Consider the following 17,531-nt stretch of genomic DNA (forward strand, 5'->3'; position numbering starts at 1 on the left):
CACTGCCCACGCTGTGCTGCCCACACTGCCCACACTGCACTCCTGCCCAAACAAGTCCCAGCCTGCCGCTCCCTGCCTCAGTTTCCCCAGGCAAGCAGTGACGCCAGCTTTCGGCTGCAGGCCCGGCACGGATGCAAGCAGGGCACAGGGATGGGGATGTCCTTGCTGTGGGCTGAGGGAGCAAACGTGGGTGGGTTTTGCATGGTAAAGAGAGAAGGTTTCTTGGCAATGGGATCCCTCAGCTCTTTGTCCCATGTCCTCGTCCTCAGTGTGTTTGGCTGGGACGTGGGAACAAGGGGCTCTGTGGTGAGGCACAGAATGGGACCACACAGATCAGCACTGCGACATGGGGACATGGGGATACAGCTCCATGCAGTGAGGCTCGGAGGGGTTACAGCAAGGCAGGGGACAGAAACATACAGAATAGCACCAGGACACGCCACAGGGCCCCAGACAGGAGCCCTGCAGGACCTGGAGCTGTTGTGCTGTGTTCCCTGTGGGTCCCCATCCCCACAGCTCCCCATCCCCACAGATCCCTAGCCCCAGCCCCCTCTAGCCATCCCCATGCCCGGGGCTGCTGGCAGCTGCTCAGAGCCCACATGCAATTAAGGCAATTAGGGCACCTCCGCAGCCCGCCAGCCCATCTCTGCTGAGATCATAAAACCATTCTTAATGATTTCTTCGAAGAATTAGCAGGCGGTTTGCAGAGCCCCTGCCGGGGGGTGGCAAAGCCAACCTGGGGACGGGGACGGTTCCGTCACCGCTGCCTGGGGGCCCTGACGTCAGCCCTGCGCTGCTTCCACACCTTTGATCCACGCCATGCACCAAACCTGTTCCTGCACGGCTGGGCCAGCCCTGCCCCCCCCCAGGTCCTGGGGGCTCCATGCATGGGGAGGAGGCGGCGACGGCATGACCAGGTGGCACCTGTCCGTGGTGTGGCTGTGTCTCCAGAGCAGCCACGTGTCCCCATCCACATCCCCAGAGCAGCCATTGTGTCCCCAGTGCACCCATACATCCCCATCCCTGGAGCAGCCACATCCCCAGTGTGGTCGTGCGTCCCCATCCCCCAGTCAGCCACACGTCCCCAGTTGTGGCTGTGTGTCCCTATCTCTTGGCTGCTCCCCTCTGCCGTGCCAGGAGGGTTTCCTCGCGTGGTGACGGCCGGGCGGGCGCAGATATGCAGGGAGATTATGTGAGGCTCATTAAAATCCAGGCTTAATCATCGCGGACTGTCAGCTCCTCGCAGGGCAGGGGAGGCTGTCGTGCTGCAAAGGTTGAATCCCGACAGCAGTTCCTGCTCAGGTGAGAAATGCAGCCCCGGGGCACAATGCGACCTGGCACGGCCGCGGGCAGAGGAGAGCATCGCGATAATCCCAGAGATATCTTTGTGTAGGGCCCTTATGGGGGACCCACAGGGCAGCAGCTGGAGGCGTGTGGGGTGGGGGAAAGACAGGAACCCTTGCTGTGCGCTGAGCTCTGTGCCAGGCACGGGGACAAGGATGGCATGGGGATGCTGTGCTGTGGGTGCTGGGGGTCCTAAGGGGTTCAGGCACTCGTCCCACACACAGACCCCTTTGCTCTGGCTTTGTGGGTGCACAGGGCCAAGGTCAACCCATGGGGCTGCGCCAATCCAGTGCCCCCCGGGTCCACGGGTGCCGTCATCCCCAGTGCCGTGCCTGGAGCTGTGCCATTCCCAGCAGCACAGCCCCCCCAGGGCCGTCTGGGTGCCGATCCAGGCGCCTGTCTGAGGCCCCACAGCCCCCCCAGGGGACTCCCCCGAGGCCGGGACGATCCAGACGGCACAGCCCCATGGGATGGGATGGGACCGGCTGCCATCACCCCAAGGCACCCCCTGCACAGCCCCCCCCTGGAACCTGCTGCCAGGCACCTGGCTCAGCACCCAGCGCCTTGGGCAGGTGCAGGCACACAGGGGAGCACGCACACAGCACATCACCGTGCACACACGGGTGTGAGCACACACTGGTGCACACATGCAGACGTTTGTGCACCGCACGTTCCCAGCGTCCTGCCAGCCCCGCTCCCCTCACAGATCCCAATTTGTTTTATGACAGCAAAGGAAATTGCCGTCAGTTCCCCACAGCTGGGAGCCCTTTGAAGTGCTCTGCCCGGGGGCCGGGAGGGGCCTCCCCCTCCTCCTCTGCCCCCCCCCCCCCCCGGCCCCCCATCCTTCTCTCCCTCCTGGAGCCAGGGGTCATCTCCTCCTCCCCCATCCCTCCATACCCTTCCATTTCCAGATGGGCACAGGGCTGCCCCCACCTCTTGCGGGGCTGTGCCTCAGCACCCACCCTCCCCTCACCCCCAGCTGCTATTTAGGGGCCAAAAACCCCTGCTGAGCCCTGGGGGGCCGGTCCTGGGTCGCAGCACCCATCAGCCGGAGCAGCTCCAGCGCACGGAGGGATTCGAGGCATTTTCCTCTTGCCTTGTAATTTATGCAAATGGGCTCTGTAATTAGCCATAATTTCAAGGCACTGCTCGGGGTTTCAGACGTTCCATGGCAAGGAGATGAACCCCCCCTTCCCGCATCCGCCATCCTCCTGCTTGAGAGTCATTCCTTCCATGGGTGGTCCCAACAAAGTGCTGCTCATGGCAGCTCCAGCAACCCCTGCCCTGCTCAGCCCCTGCCCCAGCCCCATTCCTCCCAAGCCCCCCAGTCCCCAGTTGCTGCAGGAGGGGGTCACACCATACCTGATCCTTGCCCTGCAGCACACTCTTGGCCATGTCTTGGTGTCCCATGGTGTCCCACGGGGAATCCAAAGGCACTGATGGAGTGAGGAGTTGCAGGGGGCCAACCCCACTGCAATCAGTGGGACCAGAGCCCTCATCAGGATTGATCTGTTCCCGTTCCACCAATCCCAGAGGAATGGGGAGGCTGGGACAAGACCCTGCAGTAAAGGGATGTGAGATGTGCTGCCATGTGCACCACGCATGGGAAAAACATCAATTCCCAACAGCTGAGGGACCTGGGGGCTGCATCCCCACCACCCACCCCTGCCCATCGGGGTGCTGCAACCAGGATCAGGACTGGGGCTGGGATCCCCCTGCATCCCTCCACGTGTCCTACGTGGATCACGGCCCTGTGCCCACTTGGGGCCACGTGTTTATGGCCAGCAGCGGCTCACCCCATTGCCGCCCATCCCCTCCTCCCCGCGGTGCGGCAGAGCCGGGGGTCACCACGCTCCTCCCCCCACCCTCAGCGGCGGTGGCGGCAGCGCCGTCCCATCCCTGCACGCTCTGCCGGGACCCACGCGATGATGAAAACCAGGAGAGTTTCCCCCAGGGCAAAGGAGTTCCCGCACCCGCCGCCCGGCCGGGCGCTTGGCAAGCACCGGGAGCTGCGGGCTCCCACGCACCGCATTGGCCAGCAGGGCTGCAGGTGGGCTCCTGGCTCCAGCAGGGTGCTGGCATACAGGGATACCCTCTCTGGTGGCTTTGCGGTGCCCAGCAGCCAGCCCTGCTCCGCGATGGGGACGTTGGCTGTAGAAATGGGGTCGTGACACCCAAGCTGCTCCACTGCATTGATGCCAACTGGGAGCCTCCCCGGGGTCCCGGCAGCTCCCGGTGCTCACAGCCTCCATAGGGACTGGGATGGGGCCAGGGTCGGACCCCACAGCTGAGTATAGATGGGCTCCCACTCAGCTCTTTGGGCTGCATCTGGGGCACGGTGGGATGTCTGTACTCCACTCTGATCTGCCATGCATCCATCGCCAGCCCTGACACATGTCCATGTCCCATCCATGGCACATCCCATGGCACAGGGATGAGTGGGGGCACTGCGTCCCCTCTGGTGGCACACGTGGAGCAGGGGCTTGTCACCACTCCGGGGGGCTGCAGGGGGGACGAACTGGGGCTGTCCAGGCTGAACCAGCTGCCGACGGGACACAGGAGGGCGGAAGGAGGAGGGCGGCCATAGGCGCAGGAGGGAGGAGGTGGTTGTTGCTTTCTTCTTCTAATTACCCCGTTTGCGGTGTCTGCTGCGAACTTCCCGTCCCCTCCCTCCGCTTTCATGCGCCGGATCCCGAGCTGGGGACGAGGCTGCTGTCAACCGCCCGGGCTCTGCCTCCAAGGGTTAAAATCACCTGGGCCAGGTATAGGGGTGGAGCTGGGAAGGTGGGGAGGGAGGGAAGAGCCGGCGCGCGGCCGGGACCCACCATTCCTGCTCTCCCGGCCCAGTGGGTGCCCGGTCCCTGGGGAACCGTGCGGGTCCCTCGGGGGTCCCTCGGGAGCCAGAGCCGCCCGCCCGCCCCCGCCGATGAGGACGGAGCCGCCGGGAGCTCGCTGCTGCCCTTAGACCCGTACGTACCGCGCGGCGCCCCGACGGCACCGGCACCGCTCCGGTGGTCCCGAGACCCGGTAACCACGCTTGGGAACGGGACCGCGCCGCTTGCTGCTTTGCTCGAGCCCCCCCCCCCCATCCTCCCGGCCCCCGCCGTTCCCGTTGCGGTCCGGTCCCCGCGTGGGGCTGCGGCTCTCGGGACAACCGGGGCCCCTCCGCTCCGCCCCGCCCCGCTCCGCCGCGGCCCCGGGGAGTTTCGCTGCGGTGCGCGGAGCCCCAAACAGCGGCATCGCCCCGCAGCGCCGGGATCGCCCCCGCAACCCCGGCGCGGTTCCAAACCCGCGGCATCCCCCGAACTCGCGGTATCCTCACGCGTGGAGCCCCGCGGGGTTGCGGGTGTCCGGCCAGGCGCGGGCCGAGGGCAGCGGCTGCCGCCCATCCCCGCCGCGGGGCGCGGCCCCGGCTGCGAGTCGGGCAGAGCCGCTCTGCCCAGCCCGGCCCGTGACTCAGAGCGCATCACCGCCGCTGCCTCAGTTTCCCTGCGGTGGAACGGCCGCCGCGTCGCCGCCGAACCGCGCCAGGGAGGGACAGCGCGTGGCCCCGGGCTTCTGCCGTCATCTTCGGATGGAAAAACGCCACCGGAGCGCCTCCGTGGCCGGGCGCGGTGGGACGGGGCTGGGGACGGGGCTGGGGGCTCTGCCCCATGGCTGAGGGGCGCGCGGTGGGAGCTGCCCGGCACCCGCGCTTTCCTTCTGCCCCCGGCTCCTTCTTTTGGTTTTGGACGCTGGGGGGATCGGGCTCGTGTTGCCGGACCCCCTGTTTCCAGCTCCGTGTGACCCCACACGACGTTGGTGGCTGCCCCATACCTTGCGATGGGCCGTGGGGCTTTGGAACCCCGGTGCGGTCTCAGTCCCCGCTGGGTGCCAGCCCTCACCCCTCTCCTGTCGTCCCCCAGTTGTGTGGACGGTCCTGGGAGTGTTGGGGACGATCGATACCAACCCTCCCCCCACGGGGCGGAGCAGAGCCGAGCGCAGGTGGGGAGCAGCACCCCCAGCCCCTGGGGGGGCTCATGCTCCAGCTCGGAGCTCCTATAGCAGGTGGAGCTGGGCTCCATTGGATGGCGGGTGCTTTGGTACCGTGGGGTCCCCCACCCCAGAACCGGGGAAAGCGGCGTCCCCATGGGGCTGGGGGCTGCCGGGGATCTCCAATGCTGGGGCCCCATAGCGCTGGGGATGGAGACTGTGGAATACGGCCCGAAAGCATCACTGCATCCCTGGGGGTTTGTCCCCATCCCACAGTGGGGATGGTGGGAGGCAGTGCGGCTTCGCTCCCATCGCCCTGGGGGTGTTGGGAAGGGGCTGCGGGTGGGTGGGTGGGAGGGGGGTCCGAGCACCGGTGGGAAACCGGGGGGGGGCGGGAGCCGGTGGCGGCAGGTGGATTTCAACACCGGGGTGGGGCCGGGCCCCCGTGGGGTTTCTGCGGCTCCGGTGAGTCACGGCTGCGCTGCGGGGAGCAGTGGGTGCCCGGGGGCTGCGGGTGCGTGACCGGGGGCGAAAGCAGCCCCGAGCCCGGCTTCAAAGCGGTGCCGACGGCCGAGCCCCAAGGCTCCCTGCCCTGTCCCGCTGCCATCCGGCCCGGAGCTGTGTGCCCCCCCCGGCTGCGTTCCGCCCCCACAGCAGCGCATGGGCTCGTGGGTGCCGTGTCCCTGCGCTGTAGGGTGAGGCTCTGGGGCTCGGCCGGGCGGTAGGGCAGGGTTTAGGGCACAGCACCCCGCAGTGCTGTGTTTGGGGGACACAGGGAGGTGACGAGGCAAAGCCCCGTGGCTTCCTCAGCTTTGGGAATTCGGGATCAGGTCTGCGGGGACGGCGCCTGGGGACCGGTGGGGTGCTGCTACCCTGTACCGTCCAGGTGTCACACCGGGTGCGTGGTGAGGAAATGCCCTCAGTGGGGTTATGGGTGCTGGGGACGCTGCCTCGGTGGGGCTGACACCCATGGCACAGCGTGATCGATGCATGGGAACTGCCGCCTGCCTCAACTTCCCTCTGTGTGAGGACGGGAATCGGGGCCACCACCGGCGTCAACCGCACACGTAGCCATGGGGACACACCGGGGGGCGGGTTGGGAAGGGGCCCGCTGGAGCTCAGGGTACGTCCCCTCTGTTCTCACCGCTCTTCTCTCTCCCACCGTCCCACCTCCCCCGGCCCTGCAGGTCTGTCTGCGCCTCCGCCCGCGCCGCCGTCCGGCAATGCTCACGGCTGTCTGCGGCTCTCTTGGGAACCAGTCCTCAGACGCGCCCCGCGCCTCGCCGACCCCTCTGGACTTGCAGCCGCTGCAGCCCTTCCAGCCCCCTCCGCCGGGCGCCGACTTCACCTCTCCGCTGCCTCCCCCGGAGCTGCCGCTGCCGGGCCCCGACGTCGCCTTCGCCGCTCCCGGCGCCTACGACCCCCATGGCCCCCCGCGGATAGAGCTGCCCCCCGACGGCCCCGCCGCCCCCGGTTCCTACGCCAAGCTGCTGCAGGCGGCCCCTCCGGACATGGCGCACCCCTACGAGCCCTGGTTTCGGCCCCCCCACCCCGCTCCCTCCGGAGAGGAGGGGGGAGTCAACTGGTGGGACCTCCACGCCGGGGCCAGTTGGATGGAGCTGCCCCACACGCAGGGGGGTCTCCAGGTGCCCGCGCCCCCCGGCCTGCAGCCGCCCCTGGGGGGGTACGGAGGGGGCGAAGCGCAGCTCTGCGCTCCCCCCGCCCACCTGCTGCCCCCCGCCCAGCACCTGCTGGGGCCGGAGGGGGCGAAGGCGTTGGAGGGGCCCCCCCAGCCCGAAGCGGAGGGAGGCGGGCGGGCCAAGGGGGGTCGCCGGGCGGTGCCGCGGGGCGGGGGGCAGGCGGCGTGCCGTTGTCCCAACTGCCAGGAAGCGGAGAGGGGGGGGCCGTGCCCCGAGGGCTCCAAGCGCAAACACCTGCACAACTGCCACATCCCGGGCTGCGGCAAAGCGTACGCCAAGACCTCGCACCTGAAGGCGCACCTGCGCTGGCACAGCGGCGACCGCCCCTTCGTCTGCAACTGGCTGTTCTGCGGGAAGCGCTTCACCCGCTCCGACGAGCTGCAGCGGCACCTCCAGACCCACACGGGCACCAAGAAGTTCACCTGCCCCGTCTGCGGCCGCGTCTTCATGCGCAGCGACCACCTGGGCAAGCACATGAAGACCCACGACGGCGGCAAGGAGGGCGGAGAGCCCGACGTCAAGGGGGGCAACGAGCCGCCGGGGGGCAAAGGGGGCAAACGGGAGCCCGAGGGGGGCACGGCCGCCCCCACAAACTGAGCGGGTGCCGCGGATGGAGGGGGGGGACGACGACCCTCGGGGCTGGTCTCCGGGGGGGGGCTGCCGCCGCTCGGTGCCGCTCGGTGCCCCGGTGGGAGCGGCGGTGCCCGCGGGCGGTTTCGCTCGTCCCGCGCCCGCTTTCCACCACCCCCCCCCTTCCACTCCGGTTTCCCCAATGGTATTTTGGGAGCTGCTGGCTGGCGGCTCGGGAGGAACATCAATGGGAGCCGAGGAGCCGGAGCTGCCCAGGCACGTCCGGCCGAGAGGGGCGGAAGGAGAGGGAGAAAGCGAGAGAAAGCCCCGAGCCCTCAGCCCCGGAGCGTGGCTGCAGCCCCGCGGCCCCTCCCGTGCGCCCCCCAAACGCTCCGGGGTTCAGCCCCCACCCGTGGCACTGCGTGGGGCTGGGGGTCAATTTCTCCGCGCGGGTCCCATAACCCACCCTATTGGAGCTTCGCTCGGGTTCGGGGTGGGAGGGGGCTGGAAATCCCTCTTTTTTTTTTTTTTTTTTTTTTGGCCTCAGTTTGTCCCAAACGGATGGGATGGCTATGGGGATGGGATGGCTATGGGGAGGGGTCGACCCAAACTGAGGCCAAGGAAAAAAAAAAAAAAAGGGAGGGGGAAAAAAGTAATAATAATCCTGCTTGAATGTGAGTTGTGGGGGGGGGGGGGGGGTTGCTGTCGGGCGGCGCTCGGCGGGTGGTTGCCCAAGCGCCCGCCTGCAGCTTTCCCACACCCACCGCCGCCGCGGCCCCGGGCGGGAAGCGCGGAGCGGCCGCGGCCCCGGGAGAGCCGGGATGGCCGCATTCCACCGCCCGTCGGTTCCCCCCCCACACCCCACCCCCCTGATCCCGGCACTCGCGGCCGCTCCTCCCCGGGGACCCCGCGCCCCCCCACCCACCCGTGCATGCTGCCCGTCCCTAGGCTGTCCCAAGCCGCGGACCCTGTAATTTCAGGGCTCCCCCCCCTTGTGCATGCTGCCCGCCCCCCCGAGACCCCTCCTCCAGGGACAGCCGCCCGTCCTCCTGTGCATGCTGCCTAGCCCCCCCGGGGACCCCATAGCCATCACGTCTCAGGTCCCCGCATCTCTCAGCAGGAAACCCCCCATGTTCTCCCTCTTCCCCCCCCCCCCCCCCCGGGGCTGTCCCCTTCCTTTCGGGCACCCCGAGTCCACCCTCCCCCCTTCTCTCCCCCCGTTGGTGGCCCGCGAAGTGTTCCGTGGGTGGATCTTTTGGGTCTTATCCCCTTTCCCCCCCCCATATTGTGGCTGAGCCCCATGGATAAAGAAGGAGACACTGAACGTGGGGAGGGAGGGGGAGGGAGAAGGCAGCACTGGGGGTGGGGTGGGCTGATGGACCCCCGGCTCTGCTCCGCTGGGTCACAGCCGTCGGGGATGCGGGGAGGGGTGGATTGGGGCTCCGTGGGGGCCGTGGCCGGAGCTCAGAGTCCCCCAGGGTCCTGGGGGAGGGGTGGGGGGGGAAAAAAGGTGTGCGGGTAAAGTCGAGCGGGGTCCGTGCCCAGAGGGCGCCCCGCGGATCTTCGGGTTTCGAGTGTTTTATTATTATTATTATTATTAATTATTATTATTAATATTATTATTTTATTAAGGTGAAGCCAGGCTTTGCCACCCGCGCGGGGTGGACGGCTCCGGCTGAAGATGTAGCCACGGCCTTTCGTGCTGGGGGGTCCCGTCCCTGTGCTGTGCCCCCCCCCCTCCCTTTCAGGAGCCCACCCCGAGGTGAAGTCTCGGTGGGCTCCGGGCCCCAAATGCGCTCTGCCCCCCCCCCTCCCCGCCGCGATGGGGCAACGGGAGGCGGCGGCACCGGGTGGGGAGGCCGGAGCCCGGCCCCCGCCCGCCGAAACCTGTCGGGCCGGCTGCGGCGTGGGGTGCCGGCCCCGAACTGCCCCCGCGCCGCGTCCCCCCCCCGAGCACCGCCCCGGGGCGGGGAGGAACCGGCAGCGCCGGCCCCGGGATCCCCCGCCCAACCCCGCCGGGGGCGACCGAGGAGCTGCGGGGAGAGCGAGAGGGGGGTCCGTGCTGGGGGAGGCTGCGGGGCTGGGGCTCGTTTTGTACCGGAATAAAGCGCATTTTTCCACGGCCCGGTTCTCCGTCTCATTTTTTTGCGGAGGACGTCCGGGTCTCATCCTGCACCGCTGGGCGCCATCGGACCGGGGGGTACCGAGGAAGGGGGCGCGTCCCGGTGCCACCGCCCTGCGACCTCCGGCCACCGGGCGCCGCCGTCGGCCGAACAGGACGGGGCGGGCGGGGACGAGGAGGGCGGAACCGGGAGTCGAGGGGAGGAGACGGCACGGAGGCAGCGGCAGGTCCGGCGGCGGAGGTCCGGTAACGGGAATCGTCCGGGTCGGGAGTCTGGTAACGGGGTTAGTACGGGGGGTCCGTTCCCGATCGGTGCGGGGGTCCCGGTTCGTGCAGAGCTGCCGGGCTCCAGGCAGGAGATGCTGGAGAAGGTGCCCCCCCTCCTCCCCTCCTTCGGGCCACCCTCCATGTTGCGCCCCAGCGTTGGGGCCGCTGCTATCCCTGTCCCGCCCCACGCCGCGGGTCCCCATCTGTCCCACGGCTGCCAGCACCGAGGGGGACCCTGAGGACGGCTGCAGGGCACGGACGGACGGACGGACGGGGGGGTGACGCTGCTATCGGTGCCCCGGTTTAGGATGGCAGGGCAGGATCCCGCACCCTCATCCTGTGACTGCTTCGTGGCGCTGCCTCCGCACACCGCAGCGCCCGCTGTCGTCTTCGGCAAGAACGCCGACCGCCCGCGGCACGAAGTGCAGGAGATCGTCTACATCCCCTCCGCCGTCCACCGCCCCGGGGACAAAGTGCAGGTGAGAACGTGCCAGGGCAGCGGCGTGACGGCTCTCGGTGTCTCCGTGCCGGCGGTGTGATGAGCGTGCTGGGTCTCAGCCCTGGCATCTCCCTTCAGTGCACCTACATCGAGATCGAGCAGGTGGAGAGGACCCACGCGGTGGTGCTGAGCCGTCCTGCCTGGCTGTGGGGTGCTGAGATGGGTGCCAATGAGCACGGTGTCTGCGTGGGCAATGAGGGCGTATGGACCCGTGAGCCTGTTGGGGAGGATGAGGCGCTGCTGGGTATGGACCTGGTGAGGTGAGAAGCATCCCCAACATCACCCCACAGTTGCCGTGGGGTGCACGTGGCCGATCGGGTGCTGCCATGCTGCAGGCTGGGTTTGGAGAGGGGCAGCTCTGCCCGGGAAGCATTGGAGGTCATCACGGCCCTGCTGGAGCAGCACGGGCAGGGTGGGAGCTGCAAGGAGGAGCCCACACCCTTTGTGTACCACAACACCTTCCTGCTGGCTGACCGCCACGAGGCCTGGGTGCTGGAGACGGCCGGCAGCTATTGGGCAGCCCAGCAGATCCGAGGTGAGCGGGCACCGGTGGTGGTGGGACTCTGTGAGCACACACTCAGCTTCAGGCAGGGTTAATTTGGGGAGCCCCATCCCCTGGGGTCTGCCCCACACCTGACGTGCCCTGAGCTCCACAGAGGGCAGCCGCAATATCTCCAACCAGCTCAGCATCGGGACGGACATCACAGCTGAGCACCCAGGGCTGCGACAGCGAGCCCAGAGCCAGGGCTGGTGGAGCGGGGCTGGCCAGTTCAGCTTTGCTGAGGTCTTCTCCCTGGCACAGCAGCCACCACGCATGGAGGCTGCCAAAACCCGCTATCGTGCTGGCAAGGAGCTGCTGCAGCAGCACGCAGGTGGGGACGGGGATGGAGATGGGAACAGCCACCCCCGGTTTGCTCCGTGGCAGCCAGCAGTGATGTGGATCTGCTTTGCCTACCAGGACACATCACAGCAGAGACATTCATGGCCATCCTGCGGGACAAGGACAGCGGCATCTGCGTGGACTCGGAGGGTTTCCGCACAGCAGGCAGCATGGTGTCCGTGCTGCCCCAGGACCCTGCCTTGCCCTGCATCCACTTCTTCACAGCCACTCCGGATCCTTCCAGGTGAGGACTCCAGGATGATGAACATGAGACAGAGCCATGCCGTGGGCTGAGCATCCCTGCTGATTTCCACCAGGTCTGTCTTCAAGCCCTTCATCTTTGTGCCCGGCCTTAAGCCTGCACCGCAAGTGATTTCTCCCACCTTCCGTGACGACCCTGCCAAGAAGGTGCCACGCTTCCAGAGCACGGTCGATCGGAGGCACGAGCTCTACCGCCGGCACCAGGCAGCGCTGGAGCTGATGGAGAAGGACCAGGTAGCACCGAGCCCTTCCCAATGGCCCTCGTGCTGTCCCATGGCAATGTGGGAGGCAGTGGGATGTCCTGATGGTGCCCATCCTCAGCTTTTTTATCCCCGACCCCACTTAGGAGCGGGGCCAGGAGCTCCTGCAGACGCTGCGGGACCTGGAGAAGCAGGGCCTGGAGGCAGTGAACGCGCTGCTGGCAGGGAACGTGGCCCCAAGGCCAGAGGAGCTGGCTGAGCTCTTCTTCGACTGCGTGGATGCAGAGATGAAGTTTTACAAATAAACCCCATGCGGGTGGGTTAGGAGGGGAGAGGAGCTGAGGTCGGGCTCCAGCTCAGACCCCACAGCATTGTTCCCACCTGGGGGTGAGAGAAACCCTTCCTGGTGTCCTGCTCTGGTTCCTCACCTCCTCTCATTTTGGAGCTGTGGAGGGGAATGGCTCCACCAGCACCTCCAGCCCTGAGCAATTAATCAGTGCTTGTGGGGGTGGCTGTGGTGTGAAAGGGGGGGTGCACGGAAGGGGGGGTAGGGTTCCCTTTCTCAGTTTGGCACGTTGTTTCCCACCATTAGCAGAGGTGCTCACGCTCAGCCCCTCAGCAGAGGACCCAGCTGCTGGCTGCAGGGCTCCGTGGCAGACAGAAATCGATGTAAGAATAAAGAGGCTTTAATTCCAACTGTGCAGCACTGTGCTGGTGCCACATACATGAGGTGCTGCCTATTTCTCTGCCCCTTTGATACAAGGCTCCCCTTGCAGGGCTCTGGGCCGGGGCTGGCTCAGGATGGCAGCTGGTTTTGGCTGCTTTGCCTGGGGATGGAGCTGAGACCGCCCAGGGCCAGGGGCTGTGGTGGTTCCTGGGCTGGGGGGTAGGCAGCTCTCTGTGCCCAATGAGCGCAGCGGTAGGGGGGGCAGCAGCAGACCCCCATGCTCCTGCAGCTCCTGCAGACGGGCCTGGTGTTCCTCCAGGGCCTTCCCCTGCCTCCTCCGAGAGTGCCCAGCCAGCTCCTGCTGCAGATCTGTGAAGAAATCTGCCAGGGATGGTGGGAAGGAGAGAGAGAAGAATTAGAAGAGAGCTTGCTACAGCCACCTGAGCTCCTTGGTGTTTGTGTCACCCTTGGGGACAGAGAGACCCCCAAGCATGCAGTGTGTCTTGCTTCAGTCTGGGCACCTTTGCCTGTGGTGAAAGGGGCACTCAGCTCAGAGAACAACTCATCATCGCTATCCTCGCTGGTGGAGCAATGTTTCTCCTCCTCTTTCTCATCTGAGACAGGATCCATGCAGCCATGGAGGGGCTGGGCGTCCAACTGCAGGAGATGGGGCAGGGCTCTCACCACCAGCTCCCTACAAACAGCAAGCAAACAGCAGACATTCCCCCACCGCACAGCATCATGCTGGGAGAAGCACCACAGGCTCCCCTGCCCTGCCTGGGCAGATGCAGACTTAGATTTCCTGGGTCTGGGTGAGGTGTTGAATGCAACACTTGAGCTCACAGGGTTTTGGGGGCTCGCTCTCCCCCTCTGCTCACTGCTGGGGGTTCCCCAACCCACCTGTAGCCGGGTTGGTGGGTGCATTCATTTCCTGTCAAGTCCAGGAGGCGGAGGCTGCGGGGCAGCTCATCTGCACAGATCAAAGGAAGGAAAAAAAAAGCACTGAGAAGGGGGCTGAGCCTCACCTGCTCTGTGGAGCCATGTGTGCAGCAAACCCTGCGTGCTGCCGCTGCCTCCTGGAGCTGCTGCCTCCTGGAGCGCTTCACACGCATTCCTGAGGCCACAGCCCTGCCGTGGGAAGCTGCTGCTCATCTCAAAGCTGGAGAAACTGAGGCAGGGAAGGAGGGGACACATATTCCATACAATCTGATAGTGAGAAAAGAGGCTTCTCCCTTTCCCAGACTGTCACTGTTCCCTTTCTCACATCTGTCTGCAAACAGAAGACAGCACACTAGAAATACTACAGAAGAGCAGAGGGAAATACCCCTCCATCCCTTCTCTTTGTGCCAAAAAACACCCAGGAGAGACCCTCCCAAAAGGTTGAGGCAGTGTGAGCCTATCTGCACCATTGCTGCCTAGTAGGGACGGGAAACACCTTCTGGGTTGAAGAGGGCTGGAGCAGTTCAGGTTGAGATCCCTGAGGCTGCCAGGAGCTACTTTCCATGTTCAGTTGAAGCAGAACACAAGGTGGAAGCAGACACCTGGGGTTTGCCAGGGGGAAGGGCTCACTCAAAGTCATCTGTGGGGCTCCCAATGCCCTGCTGAGACACACGCCCCAGCCCCAGGATGGCTGAGCTGGAGCTCTGCTGGGACCCAAGCGCTGCAGAGCACAGGGACAGGGCCAAGGTTCTGCTGGAGCCACCCCACCTGCATCCAGAGTCTGGATCTGGTTCTGGGACAGGTCCAGGAAGCGCAGGTGTTGCAGGGGCCGTAGGTTCTCTATCTTGCGGATGCAGTTTCCAGCCAGTGAGAGGAATCTGGGGAGCACAGGGAGGGCAGCGGCAGGAGCTGTGGCCCCCTCTGGAGTTGGGACACTGTGGTCCCCAGGGTGACAGCTGTGCAACACTACTGGTCTGAGGATGGCAAACCTTTGTAACAAATCACTGCAAAGTCATCCTGTAACTTGAATGCTCCCTTGATCACATGCATCCCCTTAGTGGCACTTACTGCAGGTTGGGAAAGCAGTCCAGGTTCTCAATCTTCTCAATTTGGTTCTGGGGGAAAAACAAAAAAAACACAACACAACAACTGCATGGAAAATCAGAGTTCAGGAGCACTCCAGAATCATTCCAATCTCGTGTGCCACAGTGTTCACCTCCTCCTCTAGGAGCTCTATGGAGAGGGCGTGAGGGCTGCGTGGGAGCCCAGCAGAACTAAGGCTCCTCAGTTGGGTTTAGAAAAGCCAGAACCTCACTCAAATTGTGTCATAGGAAGGGAGAACTGGAGGTCTCTCTGGCAGTGCTAGGGGGCAGAACTGGGGGTGATTATGCTGGCCCCAGAGGAGGCTGTTCCCCATAAGACCAGGCTCTGCCTGCTACCTTACCCTCTGCAGGTAGAGGCTGTGAATCCCCGGCAGGCTCCCAAGTCTCCCAATGGTGCAGATATCCTCCCGGTCCAAGCGGATGGTCTGGAGGGCTGGCAGCTCCTCAGAGCTGGTGAAAGGAGTTTTCTGAGTGAGCCTGTTGTGCCCACCTCCCACCTGCTGGTCTCCCCATGGTTTCTCACCAGCTCTCTGGTCTCATGGTCTCCCCCAGCCCAGGAAGGCTCCGTGCAGCCACGAGGCGGTCAGTGAGGGTCACCCCCAGGGACATCTGCTCACAGCCTGGAGAAAACCAGGCTCAGCCCTGCTCAGCAGTGGCTCCAACCCCCTGCATCCCAGGCAGCAGGCACTGTGATGGCACACTCACCCCCAGACAGAGCCTCCTCCTCCCCAGCCACGGTGGGTGCTGGTGAGCAGGGTCCCTGCCCCCTCCTTGGGTCCTTGTGCTGTGCAGATAGGGGGATACGGGGGAGAGCTGGGGCAGACATGTCCCCTCTCTGAGGGGAAAAGGCGCCAGGCAGAAAGAGAGAGACAGGAATAGGAGAAGAACAAATGGGGAGCAGGAACAGAAGGGAACAGGAAGGCCAGGAAGCCTGGTGGGGCGGGGGCTGCACCAGGCCTGGTGGGCAGCGGGCCCGGCCCAGAACACCGCGACCCACAAACAGGCCGCAGCGCGCCGGTTGCTAAGAGACGGGACGCACCGGAAGGGGCGGGGCTTACAGCACCCCAGCGCGTGCGCACAACCAATGCCCCGCCTCCCCATAAGGCTCTGCGCGCCCGCGGCAAAGATGGCGGCGCTGAGCGGCGCTGCGCCGTGGCGGCGGGGTGAGTGCGGGGCCGGGGCGGGCACGGCGCTCCTTCCCGCGGCCCGGCTCCCTTCCTGCTCCTCCTGAGCGCTTCTCTGTTCCCGCAGGCTGGCTGCCCGCCCTGCAGCTCGTCCGGCGCGGCTCCAAAGCGGTCACCCGGCACTGGAAGGCCATGCACTTCCAGCGCCAGAAGCTGATGGCCGTCACCGAGTACATCGCGCCGCGGCCCGCCGTCCCCGAGCGCTGCCTGCCTGCTAAGAGGAAGGCGGAGGAGGAGGAGGAGGAGGTAACGCTGGGCCGCCCCACGAGCTGTGGGCTGCATGCTGTAGGCCCCTTGCAGGCCCAGCGGTGTCCCCCAGGGGCGGGGCCGTGGTGCTCCCGTGGCCACTTCCTCCCTACAGGAGTACGGCTACGCCCGGCTGCTCCGGCGGCAGGTGGAGGAGGTGTTCCGGAACAACCGTATGGTCGCGGTGTGTCAGTACAACTCCATGCCCGGGGAGGATATGGTGCTGATGAGGTACTACTTGCGGAAGCACAACATTGAGGTCAAGTTCGTCCTGAACGAGGTAGGGGGCGGGGGAAGCGGCAGGGCTCACGCTGCTGCAGCCCCCAGGCCTCCTTCCCCACCACTGAGTGCTGCCTCCCACAGATCATCCGCCCTGTGCTGTCCCAGTCCCGCTATAAGAACCTCCTCCCGCTCTTCGTGTCCCGCAATATCCTTCTGGTGAGCCCAGAAACAAAGGCCAAGGAGATGCTGAGGGTCCTGAAGGGAGTGCCGCAGGTCAACCTGCTGGGTGAGAGCCAGGGCTCCTGCATGATGCAGCTGGGGAGGAGAGGTTGGATATCAGGAACAGGTTCTTCACCAGAGGGTGGTGGGCACGGACCAAGCTGCCCAGGTCATGGTACTGAGTGCAGGAAGCATCTGGATGGCACTCTTAGCCACGTGGTCTGATCTTTGGATGGTCCTGTGTGGATCCTTATGGGTCCCTTAAACCTCAGGATATTCTGTGATTCTTTGAAATGGTTCCCCAGGTGTGAGGAGGAGATGGGGGCAGAGGAGCTGCTTGTGGGGTTGCAACTGTCCCCTGCCCCGTGTAGCCGGGTGGGCATCTTGGCAGCCTTCGATGCCAGGAGCTCCAGCACAAACACTTCAGTCCTTACAGCACAGTGCTGCCCCTCAGCTGTGCCTGCTTCTCTTTCAGGTGCCCTCGTTGACGACACCATCCTGAGCAGGCAGGGAGTAGAGAACTTTGCCAAGCTGCCCTCGCTGGAGGCCTCGCAGGGGCAGACGCTGGGCACCCTGGCACTCCTGCCCTCCCAGACGTGCTCCATGCTGCAGCACGGAGCCGCACACCTCACAGCACTGCTGGACGGGCACATCCACCAGCTGCAGGCTGGGGCTGGCAAGACGGAGAGCCCAGCAGGGACAGAGCCTGCCCAGAGCTCAGGGACACAGTGACACTCATCCCCAACCCCCAGTTGTGCTCATTCACCAGCTGTGCTTGAAGGCAGGGCTTGGAGGTTCAGCCGTGCATGGGCAACCAGCAGTGGGACTGAGTGCAGCGCAGCCCTGCAGCACTGCTGGCCCAGCTCATCCCTTCGCTCTGCTCCCTGCACCAGTGGCACATGGGGTCGGCCCAGCTGTGCTTTGGGTGCTGTGGGACGTGCTCAGGGAAGCTCTGGTTGTGACTGCAGGGAGCAGGGACCTGTGGCAGTGCTGGCATGGGGGACATCCAATGCTCAGAGCCACCAGAATGACGTGCAGGAGTGTGCTGCAGCTCTCCCTGTACGGCGGGCATGGAGCTGAGCGTGTGGGGCTGCTGGCTGTTCCATTAAAGTTGGCTGCATGGTGGTAGTGATCCT

The 17,531-nt window shown here is 65.5% G+C and overlaps 4 protein-coding genes across 15 annotated transcripts; 3 read left to right on the forward strand and 1 right to left on the reverse strand.

Annotated features, from left to right (window-relative positions):
* The first annotated feature begins 4,136 nt into the window (after positions 1-4,136).
* On the forward strand, positions 4,137-8,487 carry SP6 (Sp6 transcription factor). 2 transcript variants are annotated; one of them, XM_085210910.1, is made up of 2 exons: positions 4,137-4,371; positions 6,504-8,487. In XM_085210910.1, the coding sequence occupies exon 2, from the start codon at positions 6,540-6,542 to the stop codon at positions 7,611-7,613; it is 1,074 nt and encodes a 357-aa protein (XP_085067036.1). In that variant the 5' UTR covers positions 4,137-4,371; positions 6,504-6,539; the 3' UTR covers positions 7,614-8,487. The 2 variants fall into 2 exon arrangements, with proteins under 2 accessions (XP_085067036.1, XP_085067035.1); XM_085210909.1 differs by having other exon boundaries at positions 4,137-4,313.
* A 906-nt stretch (positions 8,488-9,393) lies between these two features.
* On the forward strand, positions 9,394-12,511 carry SCRN2 (secernin 2). 5 transcript variants are annotated; one of them, XM_085210917.1, is made up of 8 exons: positions 9,394-9,949; positions 10,283-10,454; positions 10,534-10,734; positions 10,810-11,009; positions 11,131-11,346; positions 11,433-11,598; positions 11,672-11,849; positions 11,962-12,511. In XM_085210917.1, the coding sequence occupies exons 1-8, from the start codon at positions 9,409-9,411 to the stop codon at positions 12,118-12,120; spliced, it is 1,833 nt and encodes a 610-aa protein (XP_085067043.1). In that variant the 5' UTR covers positions 9,394-9,408; the 3' UTR covers positions 12,121-12,511. The 5 variants fall into 5 exon arrangements, with proteins under 5 accessions (XP_085067043.1, XP_085067044.1, XP_010724866.1 ...); XM_010726564.3 differs by having other exon boundaries at positions 9,833-9,949; positions 10,553-10,734; XM_010726563.3 differs by having other exon boundaries at positions 9,886-9,992; positions 10,553-10,734.
* LRRC46 (leucine rich repeat containing 46) lies at positions 12,486-15,568 on the reverse strand. 7 transcript variants are annotated; one of them, XM_010726562.3, is made up of 8 exons: positions 15,230-15,568; positions 15,048-15,144; positions 14,866-14,974; positions 14,490-14,536; positions 14,190-14,299; positions 13,383-13,452; positions 13,004-13,176; positions 12,486-12,863 (listed from the first exon to the last, which is right to left on the reverse strand). In XM_010726562.3, exons 1-8 carry the CDS (start codon positions 15,348-15,350, stop codon positions 12,553-12,555), a joined length of 1,038 nt encoding a protein of 345 aa, XP_010724864.1. In that variant the 5' UTR covers positions 15,351-15,568; the 3' UTR covers positions 12,486-12,552. The 7 variants fall into 7 exon arrangements, 1 of the variants encoding a protein (XP_010724864.1); XR_014880007.1 differs by lacking the exon at positions 12,486-12,863 and adding an exon at positions 13,538-13,752 and having other exon boundaries at positions 13,089-13,139; positions 13,918-14,299; positions 15,230-15,414; XR_014880006.1 differs by lacking the exon at positions 12,486-12,863 and adding an exon at positions 13,538-13,752 and having other exon boundaries at positions 13,089-13,176; positions 13,918-14,299; positions 15,230-15,414.
* Positions 15,556-17,527, forward strand: MRPL10 (mitochondrial ribosomal protein L10). The gene is made up of 5 exons (XM_085210922.1): positions 15,556-15,687; positions 15,776-15,954; positions 16,070-16,234; positions 16,318-16,462; positions 16,871-17,527. The coding sequence occupies exons 1-5, from the start codon at positions 15,609-15,611 to the stop codon at positions 17,125-17,127; spliced, it is 825 nt and encodes a 274-aa protein (XP_085067048.1). The 5' UTR covers positions 15,556-15,608; the 3' UTR covers positions 17,128-17,527.
* The last annotated feature ends 4 nt before the right edge of the window (positions 17,528-17,531 follow it).

The sequence above is a fragment of the Meleagris gallopavo genome, chromosome 29 (genome assembly GCF_905368555.1).
Source record: "Meleagris gallopavo chromosome 29, MGAL_WU_HG_1.1, whole genome shotgun sequence".
In the NCBI taxonomy this organism is placed as follows: domain Eukaryota; kingdom Metazoa; phylum Chordata; class Aves; order Galliformes; family Phasianidae; genus Meleagris; species Meleagris gallopavo.